Source organism: Oryzias latipes, chromosome 2 (genome assembly GCF_053564925.1).
Source record: "Oryzias latipes strain Hd-rR chromosome 2, Olatipes_Hd-rR_3.1".
NCBI lineage: Eukaryota > Metazoa > Chordata > Actinopteri > Beloniformes > Adrianichthyidae > Oryzias > Oryzias latipes.
In genome coordinates, this window is record NC_136238.1 from 32,816,012 (window position 1) to 32,837,221 (window position 21,210).

The 21,210-nt window shown below is 45.6% G+C and overlaps 2 protein-coding genes and 1 pseudogene across 4 annotated transcripts in view; 1 reads left to right on the plus strand and 2 right to left on the minus strand.

Annotated features, from left to right (window-relative positions):
- The window catches only part of LOC144987951 (uncharacterized), a 60,394-nt gene extending 39,420 nt beyond the window's left edge, over positions 1-20,974 (plus strand). Inside the window, exons 3-7 of one of the 2 annotated variants that reach the window (XM_078937823.1) lie at positions 7,029-10,127; positions 10,201-10,362; positions 18,549-18,718; positions 18,919-19,871; positions 20,188-20,974. In XM_078937823.1, the coding sequence (XP_078793949.1) occupies positions 7,029-7,270 (242 nt within the window). In that variant the 3' untranslated portion in view covers positions 7,271-10,127; positions 10,201-10,362; positions 18,549-18,718; positions 18,919-19,871; positions 20,188-20,974. The remainder of the gene's footprint in view (positions 1-7,028; positions 10,128-10,200; positions 10,363-18,548; positions 18,719-18,918; positions 19,872-20,187) is intronic. The other variant, XR_013651641.1, reaches the window with a different exon arrangement.
- On the minus strand, positions 1,382-1,586 carry LOC144990735 (small nucleolar RNA U3; annotated as a pseudogene).
- Positions 6,863-9,786, minus strand: LOC144987881 (intermediate filament protein ON3-like). Of its 2 annotated transcripts, none has more exons than XM_078937608.1 (9): positions 9,622-9,786; positions 8,979-9,187; positions 8,850-8,910; positions 8,679-8,774; positions 8,436-8,600; positions 8,238-8,363; positions 7,973-8,169; positions 7,873-7,892; positions 6,863-7,163 (listed from the first exon to the last, which is right to left on the minus strand). In XM_078937608.1, the coding sequence occupies exons 1-9, from the start codon at positions 9,709-9,711 to the stop codon at positions 7,123-7,125; spliced, it is 1,005 nt and encodes a 334-aa protein (XP_078793734.1). In that variant the 5' UTR covers positions 9,712-9,786; the 3' UTR covers positions 6,863-7,122. The 2 variants fall into 2 exon arrangements, with proteins under 2 accessions (XP_078793734.1, XP_078793744.1); XM_078937618.1 differs by lacking the exon at positions 6,863-7,163 and adding an exon at positions 7,419-7,666.
- Positions 20,975-21,210: the final 236 nt, after the last annotated feature.

The window sequence follows — 21,210 nt, forward strand, 5'->3', positions numbered from 1 at the left end:
GCTCTGTCCTTCCCCTCTGTCATGTGTTCATCCGTCCACATGAGGGCGCCGTCTAGGTTATGACTGGTGAGCTGGAAGCCAAGAAAAGGAGGGAAAAATGGAGAAAATGAAAGACCTGAGGAAAGCTGCAGTTCAGCCTTCAGGAAGAAAAGTTTAGACCAATAATTACAGAAATAAAAGATAAAAAATGTTTTTATAAATCTGAAAGTCACCACAGTGTTTAACAAACTTTTTTATAAAGCGAAAAGGTCAAATGTTTGTGTGTTGGAAGTCCCAACCTGACAGATGAGCAGAATAATAAGGCAGGCAAAGCCGTAACACTGCCCCCTGGTGGACAGGAACTCAGCAGTGCAGCTTCAGGATGGAGTGGCTTCCAACAGATCAGATCAACGTTCTGCTCTCTGCTAAAGAGGCAGAACGTCTCTTTCTAAGAAGAATCCAGAGTTCCTGATCACAAACATCAACTGAAGCCCAAATCAGAGCTGATCAGACTGCATGGAGCCCAAGCTCCAGAAAAGAGGAGAGAAGAAGAAGTCGTCCACATGAAGCTTCACCTTAGAGGAAAAGAGGAGCTGCTGAACTAAAGTACTCGAGTACTGAGGAAGACTTTCAACCTCTGATTGATTCTGTAGAACATTTGGAACTAGAATGTAGAAAGAGCTTCAGTTCCATCAGCTGTCAGTCTGCAGCAGCTTCATCTGCTGCCTCCATCCTCTCTCTGTGAGTCTCTGCAGAGTTTTTCTGCAGCTGCTGGTTTTTCTGCAGCAGCAGCAGCATCAGAGCCAGAGAGCCAAAGAAAGTGGAAAGTCTGAGAAGGAAGCAGCTCTGAAGCTCTGCAGCTGACGGTGCAGCTTCAGGACTCATGAGGAGGAGCACATGCACGGCTCTGATGCTGCTGAACGTCTGACTGAGATGATCCACATTCAGAAGAGAGTTTCAGAGTGAAAGACGTGTGGAAGAAGAGAATCCTGAAGGTTTCTGTGCAGACATGAACTCAGTCAGAGAGCGTCTGAATGTTGGAGGATCCAGAAGAAACCAGGAGCTCATGAAGGTGGTTCTGTTGGAGCAGAGAGCAGAACTCTGATCCCAGTTTCAGGAACAATGCAGGCTCATGTTCTGGACTGAAGAGTTCTCCTGAAATGTTCTGTTCAGACTTCTTCAGGATCACATCTGTGTGTGAATGTGGAGGTTTGTCTGAACCAAGCTGCAGCTCACTTTGAAGCTCCTTCAGGCTCACACAGCAACAATGACAAAGACTGAAGCTGCTGTGCTGCCCTCTAGTGGCAAACATGGCATCTGCAGCACACATTTCTGCTTGGTTATTGGTTTCTGCTTTCATAGAAAGAAACAAATAATATTTAATCTTAATACAAACTAACAGTCCACTCAGACAATGTTTCCTCCTTCAGTGTCACATCCAGAAACACTGAACAGTCTTCATCAGTGAAGAAGATTCTCATCTTCTCACCAGCTTCCTGCTCTGAAGGAAACATCTTCATCATCATCATGGACAGCCAGACCAACCTCTGTAGAAACACAATCCTCTAGTTCCAGACTAAAGAAATGATCCCTGAAAGTAGAGTCTTAGTGAGTTCTGGATGTTGTTTGTCCTCTTCTGTCTGCAGACAGGAACTCCTGCTCCTGGTCTCCTCATTAGGGCATTAGAAAGACTTGAAGAGATGAAAAAAATAATAATAACATGTTTATGTTCTCATTTATTAACAACTTTGTTACAAGAGTTTTTGGAAAGAAATTTGATTTAGTTTGAGAACAATGTGATTTGTTTATTAAAGGAAAATGTTTGTGGAAGAAAAGTTTTGTTCAAAACAAGGAAGGAAAATGTAGAAAAGTCAATGTTCCTGAATGATCACCAGAAAAAGAGAGAGAGAGCGGGAAAGAGGAGTACAGGAGACGAGCTAGCTGGAAGATTGAATGAGATGTGTGTCAAATAAACCAAGATAAAACAACACAATAGTTAAGATTTGTATCTGAAATTCTATTTGATTTTCATCAATAAGTGTTGAAATATAAGGAGAAAAAAAAAGGAACGGAAATCCAACAGTTTACTTTTTTCTCATTCGTCTGAAAGTTACGTCGATCTGTTCGGTATCTCCGGGCAAGAAAAATATAAAATGGTTGCTACGGAGATAAAAATCAATAGAAAAGCTGCCAATCTGAAAAAAAGGGGATTTTCCATCAATTTATCACATGATGCTGATCGCTCAATCAGAGCAGGACTGCGGTTCAAAGTCTCCTCTGTAGCTCACACTGTAACAAAGCAACCCCCCCCCCCCAACATTGAGGAAACTTGGCAAAACGTGCGGCATTCATCGTTGCAGACCTGAGTCTTACATATCACATCATGATGAACAATGTAAATAAGCACTGGGGGGGGGTCACGGGTTCAATCCCTTAATACGGCATAATAAACTGCAGCCAGAGAACGTGAAGCATGTAGTGACATTAAATGGACAATTTTCTAAAAAATATTAAAACCATCAGAATCACTTTACCGTGTCATGTTACAAATTGATGGTGTTTAGAGCACAGATAGGGAAGAATTGGATTTTAAAAAGACCAAAAGTCCTTGATATGTCTAGCTGTGATTGCAGCGTTTTCCCATTGTTTTCTAGCCGCAAAACAAAGGTGATCATCTAGACGTAAAATATTAATAACTGCTCTCTTTTAGGTCTATTATGATTTTGTGTATTTTATGTGTTCGAAATTGGAAGCTCTATCGTTTGTGATCACCTACATTTATATCTGGACCTTAGAAATGTGTGGCTTTGTTTTGTTTTTGCGGTCCCTAAATGAAGCTGGGAGTCCAGCTGTTCTGCTCAGAAACATGCTTCACTAGGGTGGAGCAGCAGTTCATTCTAACAGCCACAGATCTTTTAACAAAGTGGGTTGTGGCAAAATCTCTGGAGAATGTCAGACACAACAAACAATTATGTCAGACGCAGCTTATGAGGGAAAAGAGCTTTAGGTTACAAAAGGAAACGTGAAATGAAAATATGTAGATCTGGACGCTACATGGTTTGTCCAAGTGGGGTTAGTCCACGATTGCGCATTATTACCAACACATTTGATTAATCCACGGGCTTTATCAGTCCGTGCGCATTGTTTATCAGATTTTTTTAAACCACTCGCACCTGAGGAGCTTCATGTATTTCAGCCCCTCAGAGCTGAAACTCATACTCTTTAGGACCCAGCAGCGTTTTGACTGCTGCAGCTGCAGTCACGTGATTTCTGGTAACTAAAGAGAGGAGGAAAATCATGCATATGCACACACACACACACACACACCCACACACACACACACTGAAGCGTGGAGATTCTGTTGAAATGAAAGCGCACAGACGGGGGTTTCCAATTAAGGCTACAGATTTATTACCCTAACAATATTTCTAATACAGATATCCGGGCTCAATCAATTTCCCTGAATGCCATTTATTAAAACAGGGCTCACAGCAGGAACACAAAGAAAGATTTATACAATGAATGGATGAATCTGTAAATGCAGAGAGGAGGAAGCAGAATCCGCTGGTCAGTGGTCTCCCCAGGAATGTTAGCTGTCCCGTCACCACCTGCACAGAGAGAATCCAGAACACAACCCACAAAGTCTTCCCCCCCACACCATGAGTGCCTGGCACCCACCTCCACAACCTGACCTCCCATGTGTCTGCTCCTCTAAACTGCAGTGGGGCCTCTCACATGTATGCATGATTCTGAACCATTTTCTATGGGTTTTATACTGTTATATATTCTTTACTACACACACACACACACACACACATACACACACACACACACACACAAAGAGGGAGGAGTTCTGCTCTCGGTCAGACAGCAGAGTTTGTCCAGCAGACACAGACGTTGGAGTTTCCTCTGTTTTCTTCTTCTTCGGTGATTCTTTGTGTAAAAGTTGTTTTTCAGCTCTCATGATGAAGCTGTTGTGTCTGATCTGTGAGGAAAAGAGCAGCAGACAAACACATCAGGGCTTCCTGACAACATGGCGACTCTGGTTTTTATGTAGAGACGGCTCAGAGAAGCTCTGGTCCTTCTTCCAGCCATCAGCAGTATATTGTGTATATTGTAATTACCAAGGCGGTATTGAGTCGATTAAGAAGACACAAAATGTTTGATCTGATGGGACTATAACAGACCGCACCCTGAGTTTTTATTTTACCAGCCTGACATTGTACGTCGCACCCAAGTCTTCACCCTCTCCTCTCTCCACACTTATGGTGCAAAAAAAAAAGAAGCAAACCCAACAGGATGAAATCACTAAGGGTGAAACAACGTAAAACAGCCACATGAAAGGGCACAAGGGCAAAAGAAAGACCCCTGATCAACCAGAGCAGGCAAAGGGGAGGGTATTCCACAGTTCTAATGTGGATGTGACCACCACTACGTCTGAAGGTTTCATTTTGAATGTTTCACAGGGCCCTCTGCTGCACGACACTGAAACTTGCACCCTCACCTCTTTGCGGTAGTCTTTGGAACGTACCAAGTCAAGAAATTGGGTGAATCACACAAACACAGGTAATTGGGAGTATTTCAGGCTAACAATCCTCTCTAGGCAGCAGCTGTGCCTCCTGTCTTAGAGAAGGATGTGTGGGAGGGAAAAGAGGAGGGGTAGTGGGCGCTCGATTACGCAACACCTGGATCATCACGTGCTGCTGGATCACTCAGCAGCTCATGTTAATAATGCTATTATTTACTAACTATTGTAGATATTTTTATTACGTGTCTTTTCTGTGGTTTAGTTGGTGTCAGTATTTGACACAAAGACAGCAGGTAAAGCAGGAAAACAGCTGCACTTTATGAGATCATTAATAAACTATAGATCATTTTTCATGGATTGAGGTATTTGGAGGATTTCTACTGTTGGTGTTGCTCAAAATTAGGGTAATAACAAATAGGTTTAGAGTAATCCCACTGCTGAGTTCTAAGATTTAGTTTTTAATGTTTTATAAAACCTAAACATGATAGTCACAATAACAGATTTTTTTAGATCCAGTCCCTCTGGTATGTTTCACAAAGACACACACAGGACGTCACACACCAAGAAGTTCTTGCTAAAAATGATGCAGGAGTCCGGCTCTGAAAAATGATGAAAGAGCAGAGAAAACAGAATGAAACAAATATTAATATTTGTTTGTTTAGTTCTGCAGCATGTTCATATTTGTATTATTGTGAGAGAATATATTTTTATGGAAGTAAAATATTATACGCTATTTCAGGTTTAACTTGATTTATTCTGGATTCATATTCCTGTCTCTCTTTTTAAATATTTGTGTTCAAAAAGTTTAGCTTTAGTGTGTTCAGTAAATGTTTATCATGTTTGGCAGAAACTAAAGTGTGTTTTGGATTTAGGCTCCCTGTGCGACTGAGTTTGACCCCCCAGTAACACCAGTTTATTGCTCATCAAGCTATAGGTTCAAACAGCTTATTATGTACAAGGAAACGCAAATTTTATTAGCTTTTAAAAAGAATCATGACTATTTTAGGGGTGCAACGGTACACGTAGTTGTACTGAAATGTTTCGGTACGGCAATTTTGGTTCGGTTCACTTTTGTACCGTTTCGTTTTTCAATTTCGTTGTTGTGCCCCCCCCCCCTTTTGTTGCTCAAAATAAAACTTCCCATCCACCCCTCCTAAAGCTATCTAAACACCCACCAACCACCCTTATTGTTTAAATGTATACATTTCATTACTTCTTATCTGATTATGGATGTGACCCAGCAGAACATTTTTGTGAGCCGTTTTCAACCATTATTGCCTCAATGATTCCCCAAATTTGTGAGGTGAAGGCCAGAAGGATCTTCTGAGTAATGCATTGCCCCAGCCCCCTCCTCTGTTCCTCTCTGTTCTTCTCCCTCGTCATCATCAGCTGATCGTCTCTCAAACTTCAAACTTTATTGATTTGTATAGCGCCTTTCATTTCAGTTAAAAACACAAAGCGCTTAACATAAAAGCAGATAAAATAATAATAGAAAAGGAAAATGATTAAAAACAGAAAACACAGGATAATCACACAAAGATGGGACCCCTCCCTCACCAGATTCCTCCCTCCACCCATCCAATTCCCCCAGTAGAACCATGAACAAACAAAGAACTGCAGCTTAACCCTTGTTCTATCCTAGGCACTTTAACATTGGGAGTTGGGTCATCTAGACCCACTAGACAGTGCTCTGAACCTTTTTTCTTCAATGATTTTCACTGGTGTCCATGGATTACATGAAATCTTCCACCTTTGTCATGGTAGGAATAACACGTCAAAGTAAGGGTGGGGTCATCTTAGGTAGCACAAGGGTATCAAAGAAGGTCTGGCTTGGTTCTGCTGTGAGGAAACAATATCATGGGGATCCATTTATTCCAAGACCCGGCCCAACCCCGTGGGTCATTACCACGGCACCCACCCAACACAGAGCAGCCCAGGGCCCACTCGCTCCTGAGCCACGGGTTGCCGACCCCCGGTCTAGTGGGTCTAGATGACCCAACTCCGAAAGTTAAAGTGCCTAGGATAGCACAAGGGTTACAATATATCAAAATACCTTCTGGACTGAGAGACTCTGGTAGTTGTGAAGTAATTTTGAGAAGTGTTTTTGTTTTTTCTATTTAGTTTCTAGGTAGATAGGAGCCTTGGCTTCACCAAACACCTTTTTCTGTTAATGTTGTTCAATGTTTATGTTGATGTTTAAGTTTGTGTGTTTACATAACTGTCTCTCTGTCTCTCTCTCTCTCTCTCTCTCTCTCTCTAAAAAGGTTCCTGCCTTTCTGCCTCACATAATCTGAGAGGATTTTTCAGCAGCGTGTTGATCTGGAAACTATTTTATTTTGAAGAAACAGACATGCATCTTAATTATTTGTTTTAATGTGAAAGTCCTGACCAACATCCTTTATTTCTTAAACTTTACTTAAGAATGTCCATGTCCTTCATGTTGAACGTCTTTCTCTGTCATGAATTCCCTTGATTTCTGATTTCTTGATAAATATTTAAAGCTGATGTCTTTGTGTCTCAGCCTCCAGAAGGTTTCAGCACCACCATCCGGACAGCTCCCACTGCATGTTCTCCTTTAAACCCACTCGGGCTCCAACCAAGAGTTTGGGAAGAAATCAGGAGAATCCGGAGAACGGAGGAGGAGATCTGAGGATCTCTGCAGAGAGAACGTGTGGAGAAAAGACAGACGTGAAATGTACCGAGTCCTCTGACCGAGTCCTCATGAGAGACACGCTACATGTGTCAAGCAGGACAGACGTGTGATGAAAGGGGAGGAGGAGCAGAACTGAAGTTAGAAGATGCAGACAAACAGGAGAAAATGAACCACGTGGAAGAACATCCAACTGGAAGCATTTGCTCAAATCCAATGGCTGACACCCCCTCCCCCCAATAAAAGGTTGCTTTACAAACATTTTCTTTGAAGCTCTTTTCATTTTATTTACTTCTCCATTGACAGAGGTGAGAGAGAGAAAGAAAAAACACAGAATGAAACCACATAGAACCGCTCCGTTAGATAACACATGAGGAGACCTCTAGCCGTGGAACCTGCAACCCGGTGTTCTGGGAACTCGGCCGGGTTTCAACTCCAACCAGATCAGCAGGTGAGAGTTTCAGGGAACTGTTGGTTACCACGGCAACAGGACAGGAAACTGCTTCATTCTGGTTTAGTGAGATAGAAGGAAATCTGCTGGTTACAACAGGAATTCTCCACCAGGGGGCGCACCACTCCAACAAAGGATGTTTCTTTGCCTTAACGACAGACAGGTGCTGTAACTTCCTGTGTGACACCCCCCCGCCCCCCCAGTGATGCTGTGAGCATTTCTGTTGGGTCTAAACAGACAAACCAAAGACAGAGAGGTTCTCACCTGTGTGGATGTCCTTTAAGCTGTGAAAAGAGGAGCAGAAACCACCGTTAGGACACTCCTCCCACATTCTCATGTCATGTCGACCTGCTGCCTCTCCTACCCCTCCTCCTCGTTCTCCAGAAGCCCCCCATAGGTAGCGATCTCCATGTCCAGGCCCAGCTTGATGTTCAGCAGCTCCTGATGCTTACGGACCTGCAGGGTCAGAATTTCCCTCTTCTTCTTCAGTTTCTCCTCCAGTCCAGTGATTTCTGCGTCCTCCCCTCCTTCCTGCTTTAAGTCTTTTTCCAGCTCCTTTTCCTATCAGGAAACAGGGATGTCATCAGGATGGGGGTGGTGGATGCAGAAGTTGGTTGTTTGCTCTTTACCTTTGTTTGCTGAACCTCCAGCTTAGTTTGGAGTTCTGTGATCCTCTTCTTCAGTAGTGTAATTTCCCTCTTTATCTCGTGTGCCTTCTGCTCGTACTGGCCTGAAGTTTGGCGCAAAGCGTCAATCTGAGGAGGAGAGCAACCACAGTGACATCACTGATGTTAATGTGTGACAGACCTCATCTTCTTCTTCCTCACCTTCTTCCTGTTCAGCTGATCTACTTGCTTCCTGGTGCGATCTGCTATTGCTGTATAATGAGCCTCAAGGGATTTGATGATGTTCTCCAGGTCCAGGGACCGTTTGTTGGTGTCAGAGATGACCCTCTTCTCATTCTGGACCTTGGACTCCAGCTCCTTGAGTTCCTGAAGGTCAGACGCACAGAAGGGTCATCTGGAGGAACGTCTTTTTTCTCCAGAACCAGGAATGGAACCTCTCTTTACCTCATTAAATCCAGCTCTGAGGAAGTTCAGCTTATTGTTCAGAACCCTCTTTTCCACCATCAAGTCAGCTGTTATCAGCCATTCATGCTCCAAAGCCTGTTGCATAAAAACAGTTCAGATATTTTTGTAAACATTAGATGAGGCACAAACACTTCAGGATGTTGGTTTTACCTTGATGCTGTTGATGAATGTGTTCATCTTTTCAGATCTTTTCTTCTTCTTTTCTTCGTACCTGCAAGCGTTTCCATGGTTACCGTGCTGACAAACACTCAGAGCTTCAGAACCAGAACCTCTGCTGACCTCCTCCTGGTGTCCTCCACCTCCTTCTTCAGCACAGACAGCTCCTCCTTCAGCTTTTCCTGATCTTTGAGGAAAGCGTGAAGCTGCTGTTCCAGCTCTTCCTCTGCTCTCCTCACAATCTCATCCACCTTCCAGGTGTGGACGTCCCTCCCCTTGAGGATCTTCAGTTTTTCTTCCAGCTTTTTGTTCTCAGTCTCACATTGAATCACCTGGAACACACAGACACAATGTTTGCACCGTCCCAAAATATGCTGGGCTTGAACTTTGTACACGTTTCTCAAGCATCAAATCTGAACAGAAACGGGTCTCAAAGGTTTTCCATGAAGCTTTAGGTTTGATCCCACCATGATGTCACGTATGATGAGCTCCACTGGAATCAACCCAAACAGCTTTGAAGACACAAAACATTCAAATCACTGAGTTCCTTTCATTTTAGTGATCCACCATGAAGAAACACTCAGTCATGCACAGCTGTCTTGATCCTCTTACTTTCCCAGATGTTCCTGCTTAAACGCTGTTTTAGGAGGAATTGTTCACAAGATTCACACATTTTGGATATATTTGCTAAACAACAGTATGTTTGAAAATTTGATAAAACATTTTTCTGAAAGGAAATAGAGTTTAAAAACGGAGTTCCACACACCTGACTGATGACAACCAGGAACTGGTCGTTGCCCTCTTTCATACCATCTTTGTCCCTCTTGGCTTCTGTAAAATGGTTAGAAGAACTCATGATGACGGACTCTGACACACAGGTGAGGTCCGTCTGAGCAGGTCAGGTCCGTCTGAACAGGTGAGGTCCGTCTGAACAGGTGAGGTCTGGTGGAGCCTCGTCGTTTCTCCTGCTTTTATCAGGACAGGAGTCTCCATCTCCTCCCCATACCTGCGCTGACGTCCAATCATAAGATGACACCCGAGGAGGAGAGGTATGTGGTTGAGGTGAAAAACTGGAATTTCGACTCGGAACCAGCTTTTCTGCGTCTCTGGAGCCAACCGGGTTGCTGGTGGGCGGATTTATGCGGAGACACCTGCTATAAGAGCCTTCCCAGCATCCATCCGGCCGTACTGCGACAGCAACAAGACAACTTAAGGAGGGAAATTGAAATACTGAAAAAGACGCTCCAACAACAGAAAAAAGAGCACCAGGCTGTGAGGCTGACAGCACGTTGGCAGAGTCGCTTTCTGCTCATCTGAGGCTGAACTTCTACTCTTTTTCTTGCAGAAAGTCAAGGATCTGTGGAAGAGGATCAGGGACTCAAAGGTGACGGTGGAGATCTAGTCTCAGAACTCCAACCTGACTGACATTGTCAAGGAGATCCGGGAAAAATATGATGAAATAGCAAAGAGGAACATGGAGGAGATGGATGAGTGGTACCAGAAGGAGGTATGATGGTGCTGTGAGGACTGTCTCCACCTTCTCCACCCTCCTGGTTCATCCAACTCTGTCATGTGTGTCTTTGTACCTGAAGAGCATCCAAGAGCAGGAAAATAAACTAACAATCATTCCAATAGTTACATTTACTGAATGTGAAGTTTTAAAAGTATAAAAGAACACCAAGAGTTTTCTATCAGGAAACCAATCATTTAAACATTTTTATTCATTTCTTAATTCTAAATGATCACATGCATAAATTTAAAGTCCCAGTCTGATCATCTGCTGATCAAACGTTCAAAGCGTTTACAGTGATGATGATGATGATGATGATGATGATGATGACGATGGTGCCGTTTTTAGCCGACATCTAAAAACCTGTGTGGTTTCTAGGACATAGTTTCTGCAGAGCAGCATTAAAAATTCACCTCTGAGTTGTGGGCAGGACTGTTGATGCAGAGTAAGCCTGCCACTACTTCCCATCATCCCTTTGTTTCCACTCTCTCCTACTAGCGTACAGCCCCTCACACCCTCATCCTAACATTAGGGGTACAACAGAAACAACAGCAACAACAGATCTGTCCATCCGTCCGGTTCTGATCCAGATTCCAGCTCAGAGCAGGAAAACAAAGACGTTCATGGATCTGTTGGTCTGCAGGTGGATGATCAGAACGGGGAGGAGCAGGAAGCTTGTAGCCCCCCCTGGAATTTTTTTACATCACTGTTACATCACCATGATTTGAATAAAGAAATACTCAGAAATGCAGTTTTCATCTTTCTTTTACTCATGTATGTCCTCCATTGTGGGAAAAAAAAACTACAAGACTGTGTTTTAAAGCAGCAGATACTCATTGGAGTGTCTCTTTAAAGAAAAGTAAAACCAGTGAAAGGATCTTTGAAAACTCCTGTTGGCAGAAGAATTTAAACAGGAGTTTAAGGAATTGAGACCTTCCTTCTGCTGGAATCTGAGGGCGTCAAGAGAAAGTTTGTTCAATTTGGTTTCATTATTTCCAAATGTGTGTGAGTGCCAATAACCCCGCCCATTTTCACTTTGCCCCAGAGGCTGTCAGTCATCCTCATGAACTGTCAACATCTTCAAACTTCTTTTCTGTCATACTTGAAGCCTTAGTCACATGTTCCTGTGAGAGAGGGTCGACCCAAATAGGTGATGGTTTTTTGGGGGGGTTGTCTGGGTCCTTGGAGGGCCGTAGAGAGGAGTGGCTGCATTTTAAGGTGAGCACAGGTGTGTCTTGCAGTTTCCTTGATGCTCGTATGACCACCTAAAGGGACATCAAGTACATGGAACGTACTGTGCCTTGTGAAAGTAGTCAGCCCCCCTTGAACTTTTCAACCTTTGCCACATTTCAGGCTTTGAACATAAAGACATAAAACTGTCATTTTTGTGAAAAATCATCAATAAGTGGGACACAATCATGAAGTGGAACCAAATTGATTGGATATTTCAAACTTATTTAACAAATACTGAAAAAAACTGAAATATTGGGTGTGCAAAATGATTCAGCCCCTTTTCTTTCAGTGCAGCAACTCTCCAGATGTTCAGTGAGGATCTCTGAATGATCCAATGTTGACCTGAATGACTAATGATGATAAATAAATCCACCTGGATGTAAGCAAGTCTCCGCATAAATGCTCCTGCTCTGTGAGAGTCTCAGAGGTCCCTTTAAAGCGCAGAGAGAGAAATGTGAGCCTTAAATGATAAGTCCTGGTCAAATAAAACCCCTAGATTTCTAACTGTGGTGTTGGGGGCTATACTAACGCCATCCAGGGAGACTATCTGACTGTCTCTGATGCAGGCATTCAGTTTCTCTATACGGTCATCTTGGTCAGGTTTAATGGAGAAATACAACTGCATATCATCTGCATAAAAGTGGAAATGAATGCTGTGTTTCCTGATGACGTTTACTAGGGGCAGCATGTAGAGCATCAGCAGGAAGGGTCCTAGAACTGAGCCCTGTGGGACTCCATAGTTAACTCGAGGTCTCATTGTCCTCTATTTTCAGAAAAATGCTACAAGAACGTGTTAAAAACATGTTTCTCTTTGGAGTGGGTCTGTAAAGTGAAAGGAAATCAGTAAAAGTATATTTGAAAACTCCAGTTGGCAAAATAACTTCAAAAATCAGAGAGGAATTCAGACCTTCCTTCTGCTGGAATCTGAGGGTGTCAAGAGAATGTGAATTTGGTTTCATTATTTCCAAATGTGTGTGAGTGCCAATAACCCCGCCCATTTTCACTTTGCCCCAGAGGCTGTCAGTCATCCTCATGAACTGTCAACATCTTCAAACTTCATTTCTGTCATACTTGAAGCCTTAGTCACATGTACCTGTACAGGTGCTCTGGGTTTTTGGGTGCTAGGGTTCATGGAGGGTCACAGAGAGGAGTACAGGTGTGTTTGCAGGTCCCTTGAGGCTCCTCCAGCCACCTGAATGGACATCATGAAAATGGAACGTACCATTAGCCGCGTTTCCATTACATCAGGGGTCACCACAGCAGTGCCTGCGGGCGCATGGTCGCTTGCGAAGACCACTTAAAGCGCCCACAAGGCACGCTCTGCAAATTCAATAGAATTTTAAAAAGTTTCATTCATGTTTGGAACAAAGTAGAAGTACAAGGATCAGTCAAACAGACATCATAGCATTCACATCTCTGTCAGCAAGACGTTGACTGTTATTGGAAATCCATTAAATATCCATCTATTTCACAAATGGCTAAATGATGGGATGTTTTTTTTTTAATCAGACAAAATTAAATACACATTGAGAGGATGCACGCACACATTTTACAACAAATGTTTCATTGACTATTTTCACATTAGAACTGTTACCAGGTTGAGTTTGTGCCTGTGGTCTTCTGATCTATGTCAATATTATTTTTATTCTCTTTCTGATTTTCATGCTGGGATGGGGCGGGGGAGGGTGGGTGGTTTGTTCCATTATCTTAATGTTTAGATTTTCTATTCAAGTATGTTGAATCTTGTACAGACAAAATGGTTAAATGTATCTCTCAGCTGGATCATGTATTAATATGTTCATAAAATAAAAAAGAAGTCAAAGTCAAAGTCAGGTTTATTTGTCAATTTCTTCACATGTGTTTGACATACAAAGGAATCGAAATTACGTTTATCACTGTCCCGTGCGTAGACAACAACAGTAAAGTGCAGATACAATCTCTAATCTCTAAGTAATGATAAATAATAAAATATGAAAAAATAAACATGTGAAAACAAGGTGCAGGTTGTTTAAAGCAACATGAGCCAACTGTGTGCATTTACAGGTAGTGTACTGGGAGGTACACTAGTTGTAGGTAAGGTAGTTGGTAGGAATAAATGTTATTTACATGTGCAGTTGCATATGCAGAGGTAGTTATTTGTCTCAATTCAGTGTTAAGTGTTTGTCCTTCAAACACTTAGTGGAGGAGGGGTGTTTGTCCTATTCCGGTGGTCCTGCTGGCTGGCGCTGTGAGTGGGGAGGGGGGTGATTTAAGCAGTCTCACAGCCTGATGGATAAAGCTGTTGGTGAGTCTGGTAGTGCGGGAGCGGAGGCTCCTCTACCTCTTTCCAGATGGCAGGAGGCTGAACAGACTGTGTGCAGGGTGGCTTGCTTCATTTACGATTGTGATGGCTTTGCGGGTGAGGCGGGTGGTGAATATGTCTTGCAGGGAGGGGAGTGAAACACCAATTATTTTCTCAGCTGTTCTCACTGTGCGTTGCAGAGCTTTTCTGTTTTTGTCCGTGCAGCTCCCACCCCACACAGTGATGCAGCTGGAAAGGATGCTCTCAATGGTTCCCCTGCAGAATGTTGTCAAGATGGGTGGTGGAGCACTTGCCCGGTTGAGTTTGCGCAGAAAGTAGAGGCGCTGCTGTGCTTTCTTTGCCAGTGATGCAGTGTTGGTTGTCCAGGAGAGGTCCTCACTGATGTGCACCCCCAGGAACTTGGTGCTGCTCACCCTCTCCCCTGCAGCACCTTCGATGGTGAGTGGGGGGTGTTGGGTGTGGCCTCTCTGGAAGTTGACAACAATCTCTTTGGTCTTGCTAACGTTAAGCGAGAGGTTGTTGTCTTTGCACCACTTGGTCAGGAGCTCCACCTCTTTTCTGTAGTGGGTCTCATCGTTCTTGGTGATGATCCCCACTAGTGTTTTGTCGTCCGCAAACTTCACAAGGTGGTTGGAGCTATAGGTTGGTGTGCAGTCGTGTGTCAGCAGGGTGAACAGCAGGGGACTGAGAACACAGCCTTGAAGGGCCCCTGTGCTCAGGGTGATGCTGTTGGAGAAGTTGTTGCCAACGCGAACTGCTTGAGGCCTCTGACTGAGGAAATCCAACAGCCAGTTGCAGAGGGAGGTGCTGAGGCCCAGTGTGTCCAGTTTGCAGATGAGTTGTTGTGGCATTATGGTATTAAATGCTGAACTTAAGTCTATGAACAGCATTCTCACATATGAGTCTTTCTTGTCCAAGTGAGTGAGAACTGGGTGGAGGGCAGAGCACATTGCATCTTCTGCGGATCGTTTTGCTCTATATGCAAACTGGTATGGGTCCAGGGTGGGGGGTAGGTTAGATTTGATGTGTGACATGACTAGTCGTTCGAAGCACTTCATGATAATGGGTGTCAGTGCCACAGGACGGTAGTCATTGAAGCAGTATGGGGATGATTTCTTTGGCACAGGTATGATGGTGGCAGTTTTAAAGCCTGATGGGACAATGGCTTGTCTCAGGGAGATGTTAAAGATGTCTGTGAAGACATCCTTCAGTTCCTCCGCATAGTCTTTTAGCACACTGCCAGGGATGTTGTCTGGACCCGCTGCTTTCCGGATGTTGATGGTGGAGAGTGTCCTCTTCACGCTGGCAGCAGACAGGCACAGAGGCTGGTCGTGCGGAGATGGTGGTGTTTTCTGTGGGCAAGTGTGGTTTTGTGCTTCAAAGCGTGCAAAGAAGCTGTTCAGGTTGTTGAGCAGAGTGGTGTTGCTCTCACAGCTTCGCGGTGCAGGTTTGTAGTGTGTGATGGCCTGGATGCCCTGCCATAGTCTCTGAGTATCCTTGCTATCCCTGAAGTGAGCGGTTATTTTGTGTGTGTAAACTTGTTTGGCTTACCTGATGCCACGGGACAGGTTGGTTCTTTATGTTCTCAAGCTTGATTGATCCCCAGCTCTGAAAGCCTTGTCTCTCGCCCTCAGCAGCCTGTGGACGTCCCCTGTCAGCCATGGCTTTTGGTTAGCTCGAGTGATGACGTTCTTTTTATGGGTCACATCATCAATGCATTTGGTGATGTAGGACGTCACAGTGTCTGTGAACTCCTTGATGTCTGTGGTGTTGTTATAGGTGGCTGCTTCTTTGAACATTTCCCAATTTGTCGTCCCAAAACAGTCCTGGAGAACAGAAGTGGCCTCCTGTGGCCACACCCTTACTTCTTTCAGAACAGGTTTGGTCACTTTCACTCTCTGTCTGTATGCTGGCGTTAGCATCACAGTGAGGTGATCAGAGGCGCCGATGTGGGGCCCCAACCCCAGGTACGAGCCAGAACTCCCCAAGGGAGACCCGCTCCGCGCTCCAAGCAGCAACCCACCAGGGCGACAGACGGTCCAGAAAGGCGTAAGACAGGGGCCAGCCGCCATCGCCCAGGAGAGGGGCACCCCAGAGAGAAGGGGGGCCCACAAGGGTTGCTGTAGACATGGCCCGACCAGGCTCGGCCACAGATGGAAATTGGCAGGCCCGGCACCCGGTGGCAAGGACCAGAACCCAGGGACACAGACACCCCCGGCCCAGGTGTAATATGATCCCCGGTCTCCGGGCTTTCCAGAAAGCTCAGGGATCCCCCTCCCTGTGTGGGGAAAGCACCGCCGGGCCCTGGAAACCGGCACCCAGGGGACACGGCCACCGCCGCCAAGGGCCCCGCACGCCCCACCAGGGACGGGGCAGGGGACAGATGGTCCGAGGTCCCGCCTTCCTTGCGACATGACTGTGTGCGTGTGTGTTAGTGAGGGTGTGTGTGTGTGTGTGTTTATGTTTGAATGTATATTTTGAGGAGTAAATGGTGTGTGCACTAAGGGGGTGCATTTAAAATTGGCGGGTAGGGCACTGAGGAGACATCTCCTGATTACTCACAGCTATGTCCCCTCACTCTCCACACCAAGGGGCCCTAAATGTCTAAGGTGCAGTTAAAATTGCCGGGTAGGGTGCCAGGAGGACATCTACTGCTTGCTGGCAGTGATGTCCAAGCACCCCCCCTACCAAGGGCCCTACATGTCTAAGGTGCAAATAAAACCGAGAGAGGGGGGGCCCACTCCATACGGCAACCATGGGAGGGGGACCACTGCCAAGTAGCCCCCCCCCCCCCCCCCCCAAGGCCCAACGCAGGCTAAACCCCCCACCCCCTCACCCTAATATGAGATTATATGAGGAAGGGTTAGGTAAGTTGGGGACAGCTGGTAGACTGTCCCCCGGTGTTCAATCAGCCGTCCCCCCCAGCAACGCGCCCAGGAACCCGGCCCCGAGGCCCCATCCCCGAGACTCCGACGCCCCAGGCCCAGCACCACCCACCCCACACAGAAAGGGGGGAGCCAGGGGCGCCCCCCCCCCCGCCCCTCCCGGAGCAAGCCCAGGCCCCCACCCCTAGGCGCCAGCCCCGGGAGAGCCCGGTCAGGCCTCGACAGGACCGAGGACCGCCAACCGACCTGGGCAACCGCCGATTGCCTCAGCGGGGACCCCGGCCCGCCAAACCGCCAAGGTCCCGTACCGATGGTGGGACCCCCCCCCAGAAAGCCCCCCACACAGGACCAGGCCGACAAGCCCCCCCCACACAAACATCTCCCCAGACCCCGCAGCCCCAGCGGATGACACCCAGAGCGACCGGGGGCCCCAAGAGGGATGCCCCGCCCCGTCCCAGAGCCAGGAAAGGGCCGACCCCAGCCGCAGGTGTAGACGGGCAGCCCCCCGCCAACCCCCCCAGCACAAGCAAAGAGACCACCCCTCCAAGCCAAGCCGGGCCAACACTCAGCCCCCCCACCCCCCCACCCTCACACCCAGAAGACCACGCAGCACCCCAGCCCGCCCCACCCAGGCACCGGACGCAGCCCCCCGACCAACGGAGTCCCCGCCACCCCCCGCCAGGCAACGGAGGCCCCGACCCCCACAAAGGCAAGAAGCGGGGACGACCAGGCGCCCCACCCCCTAAGTCAAGGAGTTAGCTATGGGAGACCAGAGAGACTGAATCCTTTCAAAGTCGCTTGAACTTTGGGCAGACACTTTTTCCAAGCTGATATGATCAAACAGCAGATTTCTGTGTTGACTTATATTTATATTTTTCTTGTTTTTCCAATTTATTAAAATTGTTTTTTTTAGCAATACAAAGAGTTATGAAAATGATAGATACTAATCCTCTTTCTACATCGATGGCACTCATGTCACCAAGCACACAAAGTGAAGCCGTGATTGAAACCTTAAGCCAGACTGATAGATCAGCACATACCTGCTGCCAGAGAGCCTGGACAGGCGTGCAGAACCAGAGTGCATGCATGTAACTGTCGGGTAGATTACTGTCACAGTGCTGACAAATGTCTGAGTTACTGAGACCCATCTTGAACATCCTCTGTCCAGTGTAGTAAATTCTGTGTAGAGTTTTGAAATGGATTAGCTGCAGATTTGGACTTTTTGTCAGTTTAAGGTGTTTAGACAAAGTTCTGACCAGAAGCTTTCATCTTCAATTGTCAATGAACAATTAACTTTGCAATGTGAGGATGTAATTTGAAAATGCATTTCATAATTTAGAATTCAAGCTGAAGAAATACAATTTAAATTAAATTTGATTTAATTTATTTTTAAATCAAAGTTTTAAATTAAAGCAAAATTGATTGGATTATTCTGTTTTTGTTCTATAATTCAAATTAAAATTTGTTTTTCATTAAATCTTTTTCTGACAGGCTTTTAAAAATGTATTTAGTTATTATTAATCCATTATGATAAATGTAGATAAATTCCTCGTCTGTTTGAACTTCATTTCAAGTCATTTCTAATCTGTCATTTTCATTCATGATCATGTTTTTGGGTCCAAATCCAAAATAAAATGAGCAAACAGTGAAAATGTCATCTGTCAGTCTGTCATCAGGGCGGGTCCCACCTGACTGAATGGACCAAGTTTCTGGACCTCCAGCTGCATCACTGCTCCTGAACACACTTTTCTGTCTGATTGCAGGTTGAAGGGAGGCAGTTTGTCAGAGATCAGCTGTGAAGTTCTGGTCTCAGCTCTGAAGAAAAACCCGTCTAATCTGACAGAACTGGACCTGAGCTGGAACCAGAACCTGCAGGATTCAGGAGTTCTTCATCTGTGTGGTTTTCTGGAGAGTCCAGACTGCAGACTCTGAGGTCAGACTCCATGTTTCAGTTGTGTTCAGATCAATATGCTGACAAAGTTGTGTTGACCCACAGTAAGCAGAAATGTCCAGATTCTGATCTGCAGCAGCATCTTCCTGCAGCTGCTTGTTTCAAAGCTGTCTGCTGACATTTGTGCTCCACAAAGTTCTGCTTTCAGCCATCCCCTCCTCTTTGTGTCTTTGCTCCAACAGACTCCTTTAAAGCACGTGCAGAAGAAGCAGCTGTGCACGCCCACATGCACTCTGAGTCCTGCTGCTGTGTTTCAGCAGATGCAGCTGAGAGTCCAGCGGCTGATGTTTGTGAGCAGACAGTGACAGAGGCATGCTGCAGCTGGATGCTGCTCTGACAGACACATCCTCCACAAACATCCTCACCTTTCCATCCACAAACATCATCACATCATCCATCAAAGCTCCCAGCAGCTTCTGACTCTTCATTCAGAGATGAAGTCATGGATCAGGGATCAATGTCCAACATTTGCTGCTGACTCTTCCTCATCACTTCCTTCTTCTTTGATCTGTTGGAGCTGAAAGTCTCTGCTTGAAGGGCTGCAGCAGAGAAGGACTGGAAGATCATCTCCTGAAAACTGGGATGAAGACTTTCCAGCATCATGCTGCTGAAATTCTCCCATGATTCTATGCTGTTTGGAGAAGAGCTGAGCAGAAAGAGGAAGTGGACTTTTTCTGCTGTTGCTGCAGAAACATCAGTTGGTTTGGATGCAGCCACAGGCTGATGTTTGACTTTCACACATCTGGACTTCTTTCCTGAAGCAGCTGCATGTTGTCTTGAATGTTCCTGAATGTTCTTCTTCTCTGCTTCTGCTGGACTCTTCTGATCTGCTGCTGTTGCTTCACATCTTTGGACTTTTTCTTAACTTTCTGATCTTCTTCAGCTCTGAACTCTTTAGAAGAAGTGAAGGATGAAAAACATGAACTTTGTCTTTAAACTCAACTCTTTGTTCTGGATTCAGGTTGAAGAACTGCAGGTTGTCAAAATCCAGCTGTGCTGCTCTGGTCTCAGCTCTGAAGTCCAACCCGTCCCACCTGACAGAACTGGACCTGAGAGACAACAACCTTTATTCTTCAGTTATTCAGCAGCTCCAGGATCTGGTGGAGAGTCCAAACTCCAAACTGCAGACGCTGAGGTCAGTAGAGGGTTGGAGTCAGTCCAGCTGCTTCCAGATGTTTGGTCCTAAAGTTAGTTTGAGAGCAAAGATGCAGAGTTTCCTGTGAAGCTGCAGCTTCTCAGTGAAGCTCTGAGGAGAATGATGACAGGCTTCAGGACAACAGTCAGCCAATCAGAGCAGCAGAAGCTCCAACAGGTGAAGATGACAGGAAGCTGCTGCTCTGAACAGGACTGAAGCTCCTGCTGCTCTTTCTGCTGCTGTGCTGCATCACTGACTGACAGACCAGGATCAGGAGACACTCCTTCATCTCTGTCTCTCTACTTTCTCTCTGCAGGTGGAGGGGGTGGTTCAGTTGTTCCTCCTGGAGGAGCAGAGAGGAGCAGCAGCAGCAGCTGGTCTACAGAGATGTTGTGACTGGACGGTGTTCCTGGGAGGTGGAGAGCAGAGTGATGGAGGAATCAGAGGAAGTGGAGATGAGTGTCAGAGCTGCAGCAGGAACTGATCTGAGATCAGCTCCACTGTCTCTCTCAGCATCAAGTGGACAGTTATTGTGCTGCAGCTCCCCCGGTGGACTGATGGAGAACTGCACTTCCTCTTCTCATTCTAACTTGGAGTGTTGATCTGAAACATGGGTTGGATTCAGATGTTCAGCAGCTCCAGGATCTGGAGAAAAACAGACCTGCAGACAAACAGATTCTTTTCTAGATAATCAAAGTTTTCTGACTGAACTTCCTTTTTCTTTGGTGTTTTGTGGGTAAAACTGTTCTTTTTCATGCTGACAGCATTTTTAGCTGCAGTTTTAAAGAAGTTTCATCTAAATCCAGTAGAATCTCCTCATTTTCTAGAATGTCTAAACTAGTAGAAACTTTCTGAGCATAAAGCCTGTTTTCTCCGGAGGACATAAATGAACAGAGCGGATCTTAGTGAGGAATGACAGCCTCTGGATGCAGAGAATCACTTTGATGCAGCTGCTGCAACAACACCAACTTTATTGAAGCAGGAGGGAGACACCTGCTGGCTGTTTGCAGAACTGCATCTTACTGTCAAAAGGCTTCAAACTGAAAGCTGTCTGTAAAATTCCTGCAGCCTGTTTGGATCTAATAAATGCTCTTTTGAATCAACTCTGTGTTTTCTATTGATTTCTGTCTTCATTCTATCTTTGACTCACAAACAGACTTGAATCTTTAGCCTTCCCCCTCATCCTGTTCCAGCTGTTCTAATCTTCATGTGTTTGGTTCCTTCTCAGTAGAAATGGGTTGGAAAAGAGCTTTGGAATGTTCAGGTGGTGCTGATGTCTTTCTAGATGGGGGTGGGCAGAACAGATGACAGCTCCTCCCTCCTGATTCAGAGGGGAACA

Excerpts from the sequence above, each read along its gene's own strand:
- LOC144987881 (XM_078937608.1), bottom strand. The coding sequence starts at position 9,711 with ATGAGTTCTTCTAACCATTTTACAGAAGCCAAGAGGGACAAAGATGGT. Across the intron at positions 9,188-9,621 it reads TCCTGGTTGTCATCAGTCAG|GTGATTCAATGTGAGACTGA; the intron begins GTGTGTGGAACT and ends TGTGTGTTCCAG. Across the intron at positions 8,170-8,237 it reads TGGAGGTTCAGCAAACAAAG|GAAAAGGAGCTGGAAAAAGA; the intron begins GTAAAGAGCAAA and ends GTTTCCTGATAG.